The sequence below is a fragment of the Choloepus didactylus genome, chromosome 6 (genome assembly GCF_015220235.1).
Source record: "Choloepus didactylus isolate mChoDid1 chromosome 6, mChoDid1.pri, whole genome shotgun sequence".
Lineage (NCBI taxonomy): Eukaryota > Metazoa > Chordata > Mammalia > Pilosa > Megalonychidae > Choloepus > Choloepus didactylus.
In genome coordinates this window covers 47,704,099-47,722,977 of record NC_051312.1, presented here as the reverse complement: position 1 = coordinate 47,722,977, position 18,879 = coordinate 47,704,099, and the positions used below count along the sequence as shown (strand labels likewise).

The window sequence follows — 18,879 nt, the reverse complement described above, 5'->3', positions numbered from 1 at the left end:
GCTTGGGGAGCTGCAAGGGGGAACAGCCACTTGTTTCAACCAGCCCACCCTTCTACATTTATCTCTACCCCATCCCTCCCCAGACCATCTTTCAATCCTCCCTGCTCCATAAAAATATCTCTCTGAAACTCACATTTCTAATTTGGTCTGCCTTCGCTGCTCATATCTGAGATCAGTTTGAGGCCTCCATTCCTAGCTGGGTGATTTTCAGTCTGTGCTGGAAATTCTTCATCCTCAGGAGCTTGTCCTCACCCTCGCTCACCAGACTCTGAAACCCAATCTCACTCAGGGAGGTCTGTGAAAACCTGAGCCCATCAGCAAATCAGATCATGGGCCTTGGCTGCTTCCTACAGCTGTCTTGCTTGGCTGGCCCAGTGGGGTTTCCAGCCCTCTGAGAGACGATCCTTCCCATGATCTCTCTCACTTGCTCCTGCTCTCTCTCTCTCTTCCTTCTCAAAACCAGTCTGAGAATCAGAGTTAGGATTTGGCCTGAAAAGTAGAGAGAAGCCCAGAGCACCAACTAATGATGGAAATCAGACCAGGTCAGTCATCATCGTCATGATTATTTAAATGTTTCCATTAAGTTTTGCAAGATTCTACCAAATAAATAATTGCACAGATATTGACCACTTGATAAATAAAATGGTCACTAGAAGCAAAGACATGAATGAAAAGATCCAAGACCTTCAGGTTTTCTTAGGGATTGTTTTCCTCAGTGCGGTTCTTTGGCGTTCACCTGGAAGAAAATCCTACAAGACCTCTACCTGCTGCAAGGCTTCAGAGAAAAATGCATCCCCAAGACTCAGTTAATCTGGAAAAGTGGATTAGCGAGGGACCATATAGTAATTCTTACATCAGCCCAGGATTGCACTGTGTCCCCACAGGTCTGGTGACAATTCTGTCTCGGGAAAGTGGCTCCCCTCTTCTACACCTGGACCTTTCAACCTCAGCACTACTGTCATTTTGGGCCAAATAATTCTTTGTTGTGATGTGCTGTCCTGTGCACTATAGGATGTTTAGCGGCATCCCTGGCGTCCACCCACCAGATGCCAGTAGCACAGCCCCCCTCTCCCTAGTTGTGATCAAAAGTGTCTTCCAACAAAAGTCACCCTTGGTTGAAAACCACTGTTCTACACACACACACACACACACACACATACACACTTTCCTGACACACCTTCCAGTTACCATAGATCCTATTTGCCAAGTATCAGTGGTGCACACAGCCACCCGGACTCCAGGAGACAACTCCTTCCTTTGGTACCCAAGAGAGCTAAGCAAGTGATTCCTAGTGAGGACAAGAGTGGGAAATACCTGCCTGCCAGTGATGCTGCTGGCTCCCAAGGAGTAAATCCTCTCCAAAGCTGCAAGATTTCAGTTTGTGAATGCTATAAAACAGGGTTAGGGCAGCAGAGGCCACTGCTGAGATGTGTGATTTAGTAGGACACGAGGACCGGGTATGGAGGTATGACAGCCCACCACACTGGACCTTACCTAGGGAGGTCTCCCCTGCTTGTAGAAAGCCACTGACAGAGGATGGGCAGGCTGTGCTTGAAAACAAACTGCATTGGTGAATTCACCTGGACCTACACGTACAGTTCATCTTACAGCATCTGGCATGAATGTCCCCACCCAATGGCTCCAGGGACCCTCACAGGCTGAGTGCTGGGCAGTCTCCAACAGCCCTGCTCAGGGGGGGGCTTCACTGTAGTCCCAGGATTGCCAAGTGCAAATCTCATCAGTCACTTTTCAACAAGCATCAATGAGGTTGCCTTGTAGATCCTTGTTACATAAAGGCTTGTTCGCAGAACAGCAGTGTGGACATCACCTCAGAGCTTGTTAGAAATGCACCCTTAGGACCTACCCCAGCACTTCTGAATCAGAGTCTGTACTTTAACAAATTCCCCAGGCAGTTTCTATGGGAAATCATGTTTAAGAAGATCTTACTTAAGTAACACAGGAAAGGAAGATCCATTATTTCCCTCTAGAAGCTCCCACTCCGATTGGGAAAATATGATTTATAGATATTGAACAATGAAGCAGAGTTTAAGTCTATGTCATCAAGCATGTTCATGTAGAAACTTGGATATAGAAGACCAGAGTCCATGTCCTGCCTCAGCCACTTACTTCCACTGAGCCTCAGTTTCTTCAACTGTAAAGTGGGGATATTTATATGTGCCCTACCTACCTTACAGGATTGTTCCAAAGATCAAAGATGGAAAAGCACTACATTGAGAGGAGGTAGCATTTAATGTTATATACTCTGAGTGTTACAGAAGTTCAGAGATGAGAGGGTTACAATGACTGGAACGGTCTGGGAAGGTCCAGCGGAGGAAATGGGGATGGAGTTATTAGCTTTTTTAATTAAAAAGTATGGAACCATACACTGGACCAGGCACTAAAGTATAAAGCAAGTTGGAAAAAAAGGAGCATTTTGACCATTTCAACTAATATAGCCTCTACCTGGGCCACAGACAGCTCCCACTTACTAGCTTTTGTCAACTGCTTCCTGTCAGTCTCTGAGGATCAATATCATGGGTCTCAGAAATACACACTAGATGTTTACCAAGTGTTTTACAAAAGATACAAAGGGAGCTATGTGGTCTCTTGAGGGAATGCTGGCTTCAAAAGCTCTATTACTGCAAACCTTAACTCTTTGGGGTATAAAGAAATGGATTTGTCATTTGCAGAGCTGACCTGTGAGTGGCTGGACATTGCAAGAGGATGCCTGGGGAAGCAGGAGTTAAAGGAAATCAGCAGGTGAGTTCTTGGATAATAACATTTCTAGCTAACATTTATTAAGCATTTGCTATGTAGATGTTTTCATTGATTATTTTCAGTTCATCCTTACTACATCCCCTCTCCGGCAGGAACTGTTGCATTCCCCACTTTGAGGAAATGGAGACTTGGGATTTGAACCCAGGTTGGTCTGCTTTCCAAAGCCCATGACCTTAACTGCAAGCTAAACAGCTAGGGTAGTCTGAATATCTCTGGTCTTCATCGTGCAGCTTAAATGACTAGGCTGTGCTTTTGTTGTAAAACCTGGCTCACTCCGACTCGCTGACGTTTGCCATGCTTGTCCTGAGCTTCTCCAGAGAAATGCTGTCTTCTGGCAGGAAAAGATAAAACCGGCTGATACACATGAGTCACCACACTCACTATAATTAACCGTGATGCAAGAGCCAGATGCAAAAAAAAAGAGGGGCCTCAGGATGATGACTCGTAGGCTGCCCAAACTTCAAGCCGCACTTCAATGCAGAAAAGAGTCTCTGTGGCTGAGCTTCTGTATGCTCAAGATCCATTCTAAATGAAACCTGGAATGCACACAAGCTCCAAGATAATGGGGCTGAGAGGGGCGGCACCAAATTAATCCCCCTATTTACAACTGGAAAACCATATACCAGCACCAGAAGGACAGCTTATAGTTTATAGATAATGTAGATCTTTGCTTTCACACTCAGCTGCCCTGGAGAGACTAAGCAGTTTTCAATGTGAAATGATTTATAGCAATACCACTGTAAACTCAGTTATACAAGGTGTTCCACCTATGCCCTCCCCATCCCAGTGATACCTGTGGACTTTTCAAAAAGACCAATTACCATTAGCACCTCCATTCTCTTTAGCTGATCAGGGATAAGAAGTGATGTCTTGCGATGATAACCTGCTTAAAATAAAAACCCTGTAACATAATTCCCACCGTGCCACCCACAAACCCGTCAACCATTGCCCAAATCGCCCAGCAAGAGCACAACCGTTTTATGATACAATGTGGAGACGGCATGCTCTGCTGTTGAATTCTCTCCTGAGATTCAAAGGAGAGGAATAAATTGCAGTCATGACCTGGATAGATACACAGTGGGCATCAACATCTGTGGCATCTTCTTACCTGTTTAAAAAGGCTCAACTGGCCTTGGGATTTGAAATCTAAACCTTTCCATGACATAATACAGCTGGATAGGATCTTATCATTTTCCTTTTGAATGGACTTTAATTGACAGCAAAGTGAAAAATGCAGGTTACATTTTTTAGTGTTATTATCAATACGCTGAAAGATCAACAACCAAATACTGAGGCATCTAGTATTTATACATTTCCTAATTTTAGTTGTCCAAGGGCAAATCATTATCAGATGTATATATTTACACAATTATTTCAAGCAATGGTAAATAATAAACTCCCTCCCTTTAGGGAAAAAACACATACACACACACCCCAAACCACCTTCAAACAATGGATTTCCTCCCACTAGTAAGTCTCTCTTCTTTTTTTTTTACATATATTTCTAGACCCAAAGGTACTTAAATTACTTAAGAAGAGTCTAATCGGTGGAGTTCCTGGACCAGCTCCCTATTTTGAGTCACTTTAATCTTTACAACTTGAGGCCACATAACCAGCATGGTCTGTACATTTTAAGGACACCCCAAATGATGAAAATTCCACTTCCCTTGTGTGAGGAGATATGTACATCTCAAGTTGCACATGATTACAACCCAAAAAAGACAAAATAAACAAAAAAAAAAAAAAACTCAGATCTTCAAACACAGTATCTTAAGAGCATTGTGCTAATGTTAAAAATGAATTAACTGCACGGTAAGATTCTTTCAGAGGTACTTAGTTAGCTCTGACTCTTTTTTCAGCCACTTGAAACACACGGGTTTTAAAAGCTGCCTGGCAGAACTACATCCTGCCTTCCAGGTTAGCAGCTCGCCTGGCCTCCAGACTGTCAGATGAAACTCACCCCCAATGCCTTGCTCTCTGATTTATTTCTTGCTGTTGCTATTAGTAAATGGAAACCACGACAAAGTTTACATTAGCAGACACATACACATGCCCTGGCCTATAAATATACCACGATGGAAAATGGTACAATGACTCCATTCCTAGTGAAAATGAGCATAAAAGGAGAAGGGGAGGGTGGGAGAACGTTATCAACAATGGCTCTTCTTACAGTGGAAAATCCAGACCCAATGACGATGAGAGTTTAACTGACCGGACACCATTAGCCACTTTCCCAGGGCTTTGTGAGTCAACTAAAAGACAGCAAAGCAGACAGCAGCTGCCCCCGGGCAAACCTGGCAGGATCCAGTAGCAAAGACGTCTTGTCTTGGAAGTTGGAGGAAGAAGATCAACTGCCATTTCCTTCTCAGAGAGGTGAGTGAGGAGGAATTTGAAAGTCAGATTTGAAAGTAGTTCACACGCTGTCCTGCCTGGGACACAGAAATGTCCCTGGTTGGACCCCCTAAAGCGCCAGCTGGAGTTTGGTCATGTTTCTCTGGTGCATGTTGTGATGGCGGACTAATTCATCAGACCGGGCAAACTTTTTCTGACAACTGGGCCACCGACAGCTGAAGGGCTTTTCACCTGTTGATACAATGGCCAGTCAGACACTCACAGTGGAGGGGCTGGGCACAAGCTCAATTATCAAAGGCCTGAGTGCAATCATCCCCAAAGTTCCCACTCCAGATTCCCCATCATTCTTCCCCTAAGCTCATGATCTGGGCTCATTTCATGGGCAGCCCTGAAGCGGCAGCACCTCTGGGCCTTACGTATTAAAAGCCGGTAAAAATTGTAAAATACCATTAAGTCAGAAGTCTTGGGACATGAGAGAGACAGACTCAGTCTAGTTCACAGAAATGCCTGGGTAATTCATTTTTAATTAAGGGAGGAGACCCCTTTTGGTTCAAACTCTGCTGTTGAAATGTTTTGTGAACTGGATAGATCTTTCCCCTTTGTTGTCACAGTAAATAGGGAATTGAGCTTAACTGGACTGAAAGGCCTCAGGATCTTCAGCTCCACACTACTGGTGGCTCCCTCTCCAGTACTAGAGCTGACGCTGCAGCTTTAATGCAGATACAGATGATTTTCTGGATGGGCTGGGTATTTTTTAATAAATCACTGAAACCAGTTTGCATGTTATTTGCCTCTTGTACCTGATGAAGTGTTATTCAGAATCTAATCCCTGTTATACTGAAGATTCTAGTAGAGGCAGGGTTTTGAGATTTTTAACAAGCTACCCAAAAGAGGAAGGTTCTCTATCTAAGAAGCCCTCAGAAGTTCCTTCTCAGACCTCATTCTCTGTAAAGAAGATAATTTTGCATTTCTTAAATGCCGAATGTATGCCAAGCCTTGTGCTGGGCCTCATACGTCCATTGCCTCATGTAATCCCTACAGCAGTCCTGGAAGGCAAGCATTATTGTCCCCACTCTACAGATGAGGTAGGATAGCTGGTAAGGGGCAGCCCCAGGGAGGACTCAAATCCAGGTTTGTCTAATTCCCAAGCCCACGGTCTTTCCCATATCACCCCTCACAGGCCTGAACATAACGGAAATACAGTGGTGGCTTTATCCTAATTAAAACTGCCACAGGAGACAATCCCTGTACCACCTGGAGGATCTTTTCGGGGTATTGCTGGTGCTAGGGCTTTGATTAGAACTACTGATCAGGACATGTCCTGAGAAATGTCCCAGGGGAAGCACTGTCCCAGGGTCAGAACTAGAGGCTGATTAAATATAGCATTAAACAGTCTCCTGGTGACATAGGCCATGTCACAGACACACACAGAGGTGGGTACAAGGGACAACTCTTTCCTACCAACTTGTGAATTCTGGACTAAATTAAAGGAGCATCAAAGGCCCCAGAGTAAGGGGAGTGAGGAACCCCTTTTGCTGACTCTCAGCACAGGTGCCTTGACTGTCCTTGAGGGCAGCCTGTTTGGACGAAGACCTGTGTCTGCACAGGGGCTCATGATGTCATATTCTCCTTCACCTCCCACTCAGTGTTCCTCTGCTCTTCTCGATCTGGCTCCTGCTCCCACCACCACCCTTGCTGTGCTGACAAAGATCTTTTCTCAATGGCCAAATCCCAACCCTTTCACTTCTCAGTCTTCCAGTGGTATTTGACTTTGCTGACTTTGGCTCCCTTCTAGATTCTGTCTCCGTCCTGGGTGGCTGGGTGAACCTGTGCTCTTTCTCCAGTGGGAGATGGTGAGCAGGGAGCAGACAGAAGGGGGCTTGCAACTTACTAGCTTTGTGACTTCAGACACGTCGCTTAGTCCCCACATCCTGAGCCTCCTCATCTGTAAAGCAGGGTATAAAGCAGGCTGACCCTACTCTTCTTGCGAGGATGTGGTGAAGATAAAACGAGGTAGCCTAAGCACTGACCCTCTTTCCAAAGCTACCCAGTATGCGATAAAGGTGGTGCTGTTTGCATTCTGAATCACACCAGCCTTGAGGAGAAGCAAAAACATGCAGTGGCCAGTGAATAAATGTCCTATTCTCCACTCTAGTCTGTACGAAGGAAATATAGCCACATGCTGACGATAGTCTGGCAGAAATATCTGGCTGCTCCTGGGGCATTAACTTTCAGCAGAGCAAGGATTGGGTTCTCTGAAAATAGTGTCATGAAAACGTGAGCTCTCAGGAGAATAAATGTTTACTTTGCTAGAATTTCTGCTATTTTTGTGGAAGGTTGATTATCCTATCAAACAGTGATAAAAATGTGATGTGACAAATGGGGAACAGTAAGGACCCAGCTTATCACTTCTTTTTCATTCTGGCTACTCATGAAAAGACTTCTTTTCCCCTCTTCTCTCCTGCTCTGTCTTCCCCTCTCCCCCTTTTTAAAAAAAGGTTATTATTTTTATTTCTTAAAGATTGCCAGATACTGCTCTTTCTCTCAACTGATTCTAAGCATCTCTAGATCTCTTACACCAGTCTTTTCCATTCTCTCATCACAAACAACTTCATTCAACAGTAGTTTAAAAAAATAATGAAAAATAAATGTGAAGAAAAGTTTACGCACTTGTTTTACCTGTATGAGTCCTGGTGTGGGTCTTCAGGTGGTCGGAGCGGGAGAACTTTCGCTGACAAGTTTTACACTGGAATGGTTTCACACCTAAACGGACAGAAAAGGTCTAGCCGCGGCCCTAGCAATGTGGGGCACAGCTAGGCCCCCAGAGCCTGCTCCCCAGGAGCTGCAGGAGGCCAGCATTTCCCGGCATGCTTGCAATGTCTGCCTCATCCTCGGGTTTCCCCAGCACTCCCAGAGCCACCTGGTTCTGCACAGAAACCCTCAAGGACCTACTTCCATCTTGGGAACAACCTTCCCTTAACCACAGATGTCCAGCTTCTCACCAGCTGGAACATCTCAGCTGGGTCCGAGACAGAACAAGTGAATCACATGTTTCAAATCAGACTCAGCTCTCCACCTCCTGGGTTCTTTACTGATGGCAACTGTATCTTCCCGCAAATTGCTAGTGGGATTTCATTGTTCTGTGGTTTGCAGAAGAAATGTGGGATGTTTTCCTTTTCTTGTTTTCCTCTCTTTTTCTTTTTCTTTTTTTTTTTAAGAAAAGGAAAATCCCCAGAATTAAAAAAAAAGGAATTGGAAAAATTAAACAAATGGCTAACCCTCTCATCCATATTCATCAACAAAGAGAATCATAAAATCAACCCTAACCCAAGAGAACATAACTGCCAACAATGAGAAGTTGACCTACAAACCTGTGTGTCTCCTTTGGTGTCTTTTGAGCTGGTCTGAACGAGAAAACCTTCGCTCACAGTCCTTGAAGTCACACTGGTATGGTTTCTCACCTTGGGGAAGATACATACTCTATTTGAACATGACACTGGAAATCAGGATCTCATTAGAGCCAACCTCTCCTATTGAAAACAGATCCCAAGATGCCACAGGCACTTTGGGGTGCCTGTTGGATAGCGATGCCAATTACAGTGTGGATAAAAGGCCCATCTGTACATAAGCCCTGGGTGTAGAATGGCAGGCTAGGTGAATGAAGAGGTCCCTAACCTCCAAGTTATGGGAAGTTAACAGGAGCTCAGGCTCTGGGGTCTGACACTAGGGTCAAATCCAGCTCTACCACTTAAACACTGGGTAAGGCATGGCTTCCTCATTGTGAAATCTGACATGTTCAAAGGATCTACGTGTAAACGAATTAAACCAGACTGTCCATGTACAGGGCTTAGCCCAATGCCTAGCACAAAGGCAGTGCTCAAAAAAATATTAGCAGGGAACAATTTGACAAATAATAAATCAAAGGAGTCTTAACTCCAAGGCTGAGTCTGAGGCAGAGTTCTGGGTTGGATGTGCCTTGGAGATGGCCCCGGGAAATGTGTTTTATGTTTTACAGCCTGAAGAGCTGGTGTTCTCTGCTACTGACTCCTCATTTTTGATTCCAGCAGAAATGACTCCCTGGTTATGAGACCCTCAAGTTAAACCAGGAGCCAAATAATTTAAAAAGTTCTTGGTATCCCTTTATCAGAGATAGTCAGTAGTGTGATTACACAACCTCCTGCCTCAGAGTGGAAAAGCCCCACCCTTGTCCTCCCTAGAGAAAGTTCAGCCAAACACTGGGAACCAAGCCCCAGGAGTGCACTGATAACCTTCTTATAAGAATTCTGAGTCACCAAGATTCTGGGATGGCCAGTGAGCCTTCCCAGGACCAGTCGGGTCTTTCGGTTGTAGGGCAGCCCCTAGTTATCTAATTTCTTTAGTAGCCTCCTCTATTTCCCTGATTAATCCATATTCCAGCCACACCAGATGCTCACCATTTCCAAAGTCCACCTTGCACTTGCTCACTTTCATCCCCATCTCCACATTCCTACCCATCATAAGTCCACCCTCCCTCACAAATACCACTTCCTCTGGGATACCTTCTTGGAAATTTCATGTTCCGATTTAAACCTCTTCTTTCCCTTATTACAGAACATCTGTAAAAAGAAAGAGCTGGGCCAACTGTACCTTCTTCGATAGACTGGGAAATTCTGAGAAGCCTTTTCTTCACTTTGTATTTATATCCAGCCCAGCAACTTACACTTCACCTCTACAATCTGGAGATGACAACATGCCCTATTCAGTCTTGATTTCTTTTCTCTGCCTTTTGCGCTGCTGCCAATCCTTTACTTCTTCTGTCTGAATTTACCAACCCTTCAATGGTTTAACACAACCCCTTCCTTCTCAAATGACCCTAGCTCAAACTGATGGTTTCTGAACTCTCTTCTCAGCTCCTCTAGCCTCTAATCCAGTACATTATATGCTCTTAGTTCCTCTTCATTTATGTAAACCATCACTCCAAACCAGACCATAAAGTCTTTGAGAACAAGGATTGTGACTTAAGAATTAAAAGGCATGAGTCTGAGTCCTGATTCCATAACATCCAACCCATCTGATAATTATTTTGTGTGTGAGAATTAAATGAAAAAAATACAAGTAGAATACGTGGCACACAGAAAGTACTTAATATGAAAGTGTTTCATGTAATAGTTTGTACTGTTGTTATAAATAAATAAGAAAAAATTGTACTCTTTTAAGAACGGGGCTGTAGGATTGTCCAATACCTGCCTGTTTGTCCTTCTTGTATTCTGTAAGGGAAAGTTTCTTAAAGCCTCCAGAGCACCTGAAGGTTCTGCCTGCTTTGTCCACTTTCTGCCCTTAAAACAGAACTCTAACCATCACTGTTTTCTAAGTGAATCTTTCCCATTAAAAGTTGCTACAATCATATTGTCCTCAATGTATTTCCTTGCATTTTCTCGGGCAGAATTTTACTTTATCATTTCCCTTATAACCTTGACAGAAAAATATCTGTGTAAAAATATAACAATGTCACGTTCTCTTCATCTTTAGCCTCAAAGCAAGAGTTTAGGCCAGAGTTGCATCCACAGATGGAATGAATTCGCAAAGTCCAATGGTCTGAAAGAAATCTGAATGCAGCTTGCTTTCTTTTCCAGCTTCCCAATCACAAAGTCAACAGTAACAGTAGAATAATAATGGCAATGACTGCAACGAGGCTGTCCTTCAGTTGCGGAAAGAACGTCATCACTCACCATCTGTAGGAAAGCCTGGACTTGGCACTATATCCCTGTAGGGAAGAACCAACCACACTCTTAGCTAGTTCCCAAGAAGTCAAGGGGAAACATTTGTGAAATGGTTGTTCACACTCAAGGTGGCCAACAACCAGACAGCGCTAATCCTGTCTTTCCCAGAGGCAGACCCCATGACATGGGGGAAAACCCAGTTTTCCCTGACATTCCAAAAATCTTCATCATCATCATCATCATCATCATCATCATCATCATCATCATCATCTCTCTCTTTTTTAAAGATCCTGTCCAGTTGATTACTAAGCAAGCAAGTAAGTTTTTCTTTGGATTGCTGCTTCCTAACTCTTATTATGACCTTGCCCATCAACCTTTCAAAATCACGCTTCCTCCCAGCCTGGCCCCTCTCTCTTTAGAGATGTTAAGAGTATTATAACGGTAACACTATCATTTTATTCAGACCTATTGAGAAAGGACACTGTTCTATATACTTTGTATCTATAGCTCCTTTATTTCAGTTTGATTTCATTTAATCTAGTCTTCTTGTCAACTGTATTAAATGGTAGGCATTTTCATCTCCATTTTGCAGATGAAGGAAATGAGGTTCAGAGAGGCTAACTAACTTGCTCATTTCCTCATGGCCTGGTGGGTGAAGCCAGGATTCAAACTCAGGTCTCTCTAATTCCGTAGCCCTTCCTCTTTCACCAGCCTGCCCTGCCCTTCTTGAAGACAGGCCCTGCAGCCTTTTCCATCACTTTGGCAAGACCTGTCAAAGTGGTACCTACTTTCCTTCCCAGAAATTACCTGACATCAACACCTGTAGCCATAGTGATGTGAGAGCCTGGAGCAGGAGCTCCTGAACCAGCACTGCCAAAGGCTGCCAGGACCAATGCTGGCTGATGGTGGACACACTTACCAGTGTGCTTCCGGCTGTGCATCTGTAAGTGGGACAATTTAAAATATCTCTTGTTGCAGCCTGGGTAAGCACACATGAAGGGGCGCTTCTCACTGGTCTCAGATGCTGACCGCACAAGAGTTGGGGCTACTCCAGGCACACGCCGCACGTCCTGCAAGCAGAGGGTAAGAGGAGAGAGGAATGGAAGCTTTAAACCACATGTGAACATGGGGAAAACACTCACTTCAGTCCCTGGGTTAAGTGAACACTGGAATATACCCGAAGAAGGGAGTGGTCTGAAACCACTCCCTTCCACTCCCCCAGATGCCCATGGCAGACATTACTAATAGATGATAGTGCTCCAACATCATCACTACTGATCAATCAAAACTGGTACCTGAAATGAAGCCTATTTGGAGTTGCTAACCCAGAGCATCTAGAGAAGAAATGCCAGTGACTATAAGAGCTCCCAGTGCAACCTGTCTCAGCTTTTCCACTTAGCAGTGAGGTCTGGAAGTCCAAGTCCCAGATCCTGTTCTATTCCCTCCAGAGGCAGGACCACGTGACCTCAGATCTAATCCACAATGGGTGGGAAAGTTCACACTGGAGAAGAACATGGGATAATGAATGAGCTCCAGATTGACCAGACTTTCCATGTGTAAGTAAATGACACACTAATTGTTCATAGTCCTTTGTCCCGTAAGCAGTAAAATGTGGTGGTTAAAAACAGGTTCTGGAGTCAGACAGACCTGTGCTACAAGTTTCCGCTCCACCACTTACTTGCTGTGTGACACTGGACGAGTCACTTGTATTCTCTGGGCTTCATTTTCCTCATCTATATAATATGGAGTAAAATAACAGCACCTACCTCATATGACAGTATTGAGGATTAAATGAAAAAAAAGGTCTATGTATAAAACTTAGTAAAATGTCTGGAATATAAAAAAATATCCAGCCACAGGTAGTAGTAGTAGTAGTAGTAGTAGTATTGTAATAGGTGGCAATATAATTATTATTAATACTATTATTGGCAAGATAGTCTATGTGTGGGCATTTACAGTGCTGACCAAATCTTAGCAGTCAAGGGTCCAGGTCAGTAAGCCAAGTCCAATTAGTCCAAATACAAGAGCTGTGCAGTCCACCGTTGAGAAAGTGAATAAACCAGTGAAGGAGGAAATGATGGGATTCTGCAGGAAGCACCCTGATCTGAGTCATGGAGGCAGCGGCATTCACACTGGCCTCAGGCAGAGGAGGAAGCTGGCTCATCTGACCCAGTGGAAGAGGACGTGGTCCCTGTTTCAATAGTTAGAAACAGACCTGCTGGTGCCAAATGGTCCATCAACAAGAACTGGAAGGCTGTTGGGAAGGGAAAGACGCCATGAAGTCCACTGCCAGCGGGAGCATCCTGAAACACTCACCTGAATGCCCCTGAAGACACCGTGGGTGTGTATTCGGTACTGGGCACCGCAGAGGATGGGTGTTGTGTGGTTGTCACTCTCATACCCCGTGCCATGGCTGCAAACACAAGGGAGACAGAACAGGGCTCGGGGTTGGCTCACAGCCGCCAACTGGAAATGCTCTGCAGCCAAGAGGGAATGTTTTTTAAAAGCTCACAGAACAAAAGTAGTTGGCTTTTGCCTCCCTTCATGGAGCAATTTTGGAAATGGGGTTCTATGAAGGCTGGGGCGGCTCCATCCTCAGGTAAAACCACCTCACATTCTCTGAGGCACACGATCTGGGTCTATACCTCTCTGAGACAAGCAGAAAGAAGTCACAGTGGCAGAATTTCATCCTCAGCAAGTTGTTTACCATCTCAACAGCATGGCTGACAGCTGAGAGCATCTCAGGAATGAGCAGAATGCCTTAACCTCAAGTTTCACATTAAGTGCACTGGATTTTTGTCAGCACTTCATGACTCAGTTTTTACCACACAGCACCCAGAAAGTGATGACACTTACAAGAAGACACCCACCTCCTTAGGAGTGGGGATTGCACATCATGGTCCTACTCTGCTTAACCTGCAGACCACTTTCCAGATCAGCCTAACTCTTTGTAGCCGACCTGTGCCAAAGGGGGACACTGGATAATCCGCCTCCCGTGCTGGCCTGACTGGGTTCCTGGTCAGTGGTCAGGTCAACCTTGTTGACTAGTGAAAGTGAGTGATGTGGAATGTTGGAAGGAACTTGGAAGAGGTGGATGTTCTGCTTTTAAAATCGCCTCTCCTTCAGGTAAAATGCTGATTTTACTTCCAAATGAGGCTGACTGAGAATCACCACAGGGAGTTTTTAAGAAATACCTCCATGAAATGGTGCAGCTGCTTTGTAAAACAGTCTGGCAGTTCCTCAAAACATTAGACATAGAGTTACCATATGGCCTAGAAATTCTACTCCTAGGTATACACCCAAGAGACGTGAAAACACATATTACGCAAAAAACTTGTATACTGTTGTTCGTAGCAGTATTATTCGTAAGAGTGAAAGAGTGGCAACAACCCAAATGCCCATCAACCAACAAATGGATAAATAAAATGTAGTATAACCATACAAAGGGATATTTTCAACCCTAAGAAAGAAAGACACATTGATACATGTTAAAACATGGATGAACCTCAAAAACATTATGTAGAATGAAAGGAGAGAGTCACAAAAGACTACATATTGTATGATCCCATTTTTATGAAATGTCTAGAATAGTCAAATCCATAGAGTTAGAAAGTAGACTAGAGGCTACGTAGGGATGCAGGGGTTCGGGGGAAACAGATAAGTGACTACTGAAAATGATCTAAAATTGTGATAATCATTGCACAACCCTGTGAATATACTAAAAACCATTAAAGTGTACATTATAAATGGGCAAACTGTATGGTATGTGAAATGTATAATGTTGCTAAAACAAAAATACCTCTTGGGGGCGAGGCCCACACTAGCACTTTTTTAAGCCTCCAGGTGATATTAACTGGCTGTCAGAGCTGAGCACCTCCATCCTCTGCCTCCATTACTCTAGAGATTCCAGGGGTCCCGGTACAGCAGGCAAGTACCTGGCTGCTCGGCCCATTCCATCAGATGGGGTATGGGGGAAGCTTGGGGGCTGGCTCAACTCTCACTTGCCCAGCAGAGGGAATTCCTGGAAGAGAAGAGCGTCTGCCAGGACGACTGAAATGTCCACGAACACTGGGGCCTCAACAGCTGTGGGGTTTCACGTTTAGTTCTGGCTTCAGGCTTTTCAGGGAGAACTGCCCGTCTCCTCGCATGGAGTAACGACGTTAAGTTTGGAGAGATGGGTAGCATTTCTGCTCTCCCTAACCTACTACCCTTGTCTCCACGTCCTTCAAGTGATTCTTGACACATCTGGGGAAAAGCTTCTCAAAGAGATAAATCAGGTTCAAACACACAAATTGGGGAGAAACTCCAAACCCAGTTAGCATCTGCCTTTCTGACACTTAGAAGTGCTTGCCAGGAAAAAAAAAGATGCCATGTCTGCTTTATTTACAATTATATCATATGGACGGTGGGGAAGTACAAGTTGGTGACAATGGCTATGAGTAGCAGGAAGACAACAAGACCAAAGTGGTGCTACCAACATGTTTTGCTTCAAATGTGGTGAAGAGACACTGCCTTTGCTTGGTTCAGCCTTCTGCGTGGAGCCAAAAAGTAACTTGCACATTTTTCTAGGGCTGAGACATTTTTAGAGACACAAAATTTACAGAAATCTGAATTATTTTAAATTTATGCCAACAAAAGGGAAGAATTAGGAAATTCTTGTGTTGACAGCTAATAGTGAGTGCTACCTTGGGGGGGGGGGGGGCATGGGAAACAGACTTTCCTCAGGATACACGTCCCATAAAATGAAGCACTGCAATACTCAAAAGGAATGACATGAACCTCAAAACTAGATGCAAGCCAACGGACAAAAGAAGCAACCAAGATTGTACCTGCCAAATATACCACTAGACTCTTCTACCAGGCCCATGGAAAAGAAAAATAGCTGGGTCCTTACCTACTAGCTCTTGTGTCCCCATAAGACAAACCCACCAGTGCAATTCCATTCTGTGGCGCTGCAATTCAATACTCTGCTCAATGTGACCTTCCCAGGACACTGAGTGTAAGACACAAACATTTAATATGGGAACAGCTCACTAGAGTAGCAAAAGAAAGCAGTGGTGAGACACAAAGTCAGTGGTCTTGAAATCAGACTAATAAGAGGTACAAAGGATCTAAAAAGGCCATCTACTCCAAGACTTCTAGCTTATTCCCAACAGCTAGACAATGTATCTGTTAACTAGCTTTCAGGGTAACCCATTACATTTGGAGGCTGCTTTAATTGCTACAAAGGGTCTGTCCAAACTGACCTGAAATGTGCCTGCTCACTTCTGCCATCTGAGGAACAACAGGGTAAGTGTGCTGTTTTACAGCCATCTTAGTGTATCTCCACTGCTTGATGGTCAACTTGGCCTTGAGGACAGAGAGTGCCTTGTTCGTCTCTGTATCCACTGAGCTACAGAGCTGTAGCTCACTCAACTATTAAACAATGTGAATCACTGTCTTAATTCCTTTCCCATCTGGATCATCATCTTGACAAAGTATTAGGCCCATAGGCTGCCAGTTCTCGATCCCAGGGTGGAGGGCCTGGTGCCTCCCCATTCAATCTGGACAGTGAATTGCTATTAACACACCTAAAAGCAAATAACTTCTTAGCACTCAGGTCATAGCGACCTTCCTACAGACAAATAAAATGTCCAGCTCCTCACCCCTACCCCTAGCATGAACTGCAATTAAAGTAGGCATCTCCAGCTTTAAGCTTGAAGACATGGTTTTTTTGTTTTAACTGGAATTCAGGACTACACCTTTATCCTTCAAATTCCTTTCTACTACTTTCAGCCATTCATCCCCAACTGTTGAAATCTCTTTGACTCTGGATTTGGCTTCTAATACATTGGCTTTCCAATCCCAATTTCATGTCATCTCTACATGTGAGAAGGATCTTCTTTGGATTTTCAGAGAGAAAACCATCTTCCCTTGATATTGGTAGAAACTATCTATTAAATTTACAACATGCGTAACATATTTTTCTCTGGTATTCAGGAATTGCCAGGATTCTAGAAGGTCTTTCCATTGGACAACCTGAAGGAGCCATTATAGAAAATCAAGTCACTTCAATGGGAAACAGTCCTGCAGGGGTGTTAAGTGATTAGTAGGCAATAACCTGAGAGAGAAAGGCTTAGGGTAGATGGCAGCTGCCACTGGGACCAGTGGGCATTATTAAGACCCACATGGTCAAGTGAAGTCAAGCTCTCCTCCAAGAGGGAACAAGCCTTCACAAACATCCATTGACTATGCTGTGGATGAACCAAATAGGATTAAGAGTAAGATCACCAAAGGCAGATGGATCGTAAGTGGCAGAGCTGGAGTTCAACTCTAGGTCAGCTCTACTTCCTTCAAAGTCAGCCAGACATTTCTGGTGGTTCAACCCCATCTTAATAGTTCACTTCTAACACCATGACATCTGAATGATTCCCAGCTCTTTTCTCCAGGGATACGAATAAAGTTAGGCATGTTGAAGATTTTTTAAATGCAGTGGGGGTGGGTATAAGAGGTGGGGGCAGTAAGGACAGACAATTTCAAAAGATTCCCTCTTCAGAATACTTCAGCTTCTGTTCTGAGGCACAATATTTATTCTGGTATACAGAAAGCCCGGTGCTAACTGATGGAAATGTCCTGCCTCCACATAAAAGGGCAGTCAAAACTATGCATGATCTTTTGAGAAAGAAAAAATCTCTTTCTACCTAACTGGGAAAATAAACTAAGCAGAAGCAGTTATCAGCAGGGAATACACCTTGTGACTTCATTTCTGGTAGTGGCCTGGACTGGACATTTTCCTAAGCAACTTTAAAATGCATAAAAATGCATCCTGAGAAAATGTGCTTTTTCTAGACAGCTTTCTAATGTATAAACACATGTCCTTAGAAAGTATGCCAAAAGAGAAAAATATTTTTCATATAACACAAATTATGAGCCCTCTTCAAGCTAAAAACTTGTACCTTAAGGGTTTGGCCAAGAAAAAACTTAACATTTGAAGGGTAGCTTCTTTAGAAAAGATTAACTTTGATATTCTATAGTTACAAGAAGATTAGTAAAAGGAATTGAGGTTTTACAGATGAGGAAAACCTGAGCTGCCTTGAAATGCCTTATCAACACAAGAGGGAAAAAATAAATGTCTTTTGGATGCAATCAGCATTTAACATGAATATTCAAAAAGGGAAACTTCAGCCTGTGATTTTTCTCTCCCACATCTAGTTATCAGCCAGATAGTCACCACCACCCTCCAACTTCACCTCTGTCTTCCAACCTCTTCAGAGTTAATCAGATTGGAGGGCAGCCCCTTGGGAAACTTCAGAATCTTGTGTATCCAAAAAATGGAGCTAATCCATCGACCCCTATTCTGTCTGCATCCTTGACACTCAGGCTTATATATGATTCCTTTTGGTGTTCAAAATATGTTGTTGCAAACTTTGAGAAACCTCACCCCTTGTCCTGTGTGACACTTTATGAGGAGAAAAAGCAATGGAATCATGTTGAGAAATTGTTTCCTTAAAATTTAAACACAAGAGAAGAGGCTGAACACAGCACCACTTATGAATTATTCTTGCCTTAAAAAAAAGGATCCCGAATCTAATCAAGCCCCTAAAACTAACCACCAGTTCATGGAAAATACAGGGGATAGAGGCCCAAAGTTAAAAGACCATGTGGTGGACTGAATTATGTAGCCCCATTCAGACATGTTCCTGATCTGGATCTCCATTCCTTTGGGTTTGAACCTATTGTAAATAGGATCTCTTGAAGATATTATTTTAATTAAAGTGTGGCCCAACTGAATGATGTTGGGCCTTAATCTGTATTAGTGGAGTCCTAAATAGAAGGAAGAAATTCAGACAGAGAAAGCCATGGGGAGAACTTGAAAGTCACTGGGAACCTAGAAAAAAAAGGAGAACATCATCCTTTTATGAGAAAGCCAAGAACACACGGAATGCCTGCCTGCCAGCCAGAATGCAATCAACCCCGGGAAGAAGCAAGCCTTCTAGCCAATGCCTTCATTTGGACTTCTGGCCTCTGAAACTGGGAACCAATAAATTCCTGTTGTCTAAGCCAACCCACT

At 43.8% G+C, this 18,879-nt stretch overlaps 1 protein-coding gene and 1 long non-coding RNA gene across 6 annotated transcripts in view; one reads left to right on the top strand and one right to left on the bottom strand.

Annotated features, from left to right (window-relative positions):
- Window positions 1-4,212: 4,212 nt before the first annotated feature.
- The window catches only part of WT1 (WT1 transcription factor), a 41,276-nt gene continuing 26,609 nt past the window's right edge, over window positions 4,213-18,879 (bottom strand). For 2 of the 4 annotated variants that reach the window (XM_037840588.1, XM_037840590.1), the window contains 5 exons: window positions 13,146-13,242; window positions 11,749-11,899; window positions 8,502-8,591; window positions 7,801-7,893; window positions 4,213-5,361 (listed from right to left, as the gene is read on the bottom strand). In XM_037840588.1, the coding sequence (XP_037696516.1) occupies window positions 5,240-5,361; window positions 7,801-7,893; window positions 8,502-8,591; window positions 11,749-11,899; window positions 13,146-13,242 (553 nt within the window). In that variant the 3' untranslated portion in view covers window positions 4,213-5,239. The other 2 variants (XM_037840591.1, XM_037840589.1) reach the window with 2 other exon arrangements.
- LOC119537948 lies at window positions 5,004-10,505 on the top strand. Of its 2 annotated transcripts, none has more exons than XR_005217488.1 (3): window positions 5,004-5,151; window positions 8,435-8,577; window positions 9,721-10,505. It is a non-coding gene; the product is annotated as an uncharacterized LOC119537948 (long non-coding RNA). The 2 variants fall into 2 exon arrangements; XR_005217489.1 differs by having other exon boundaries at window positions 8,349-8,577.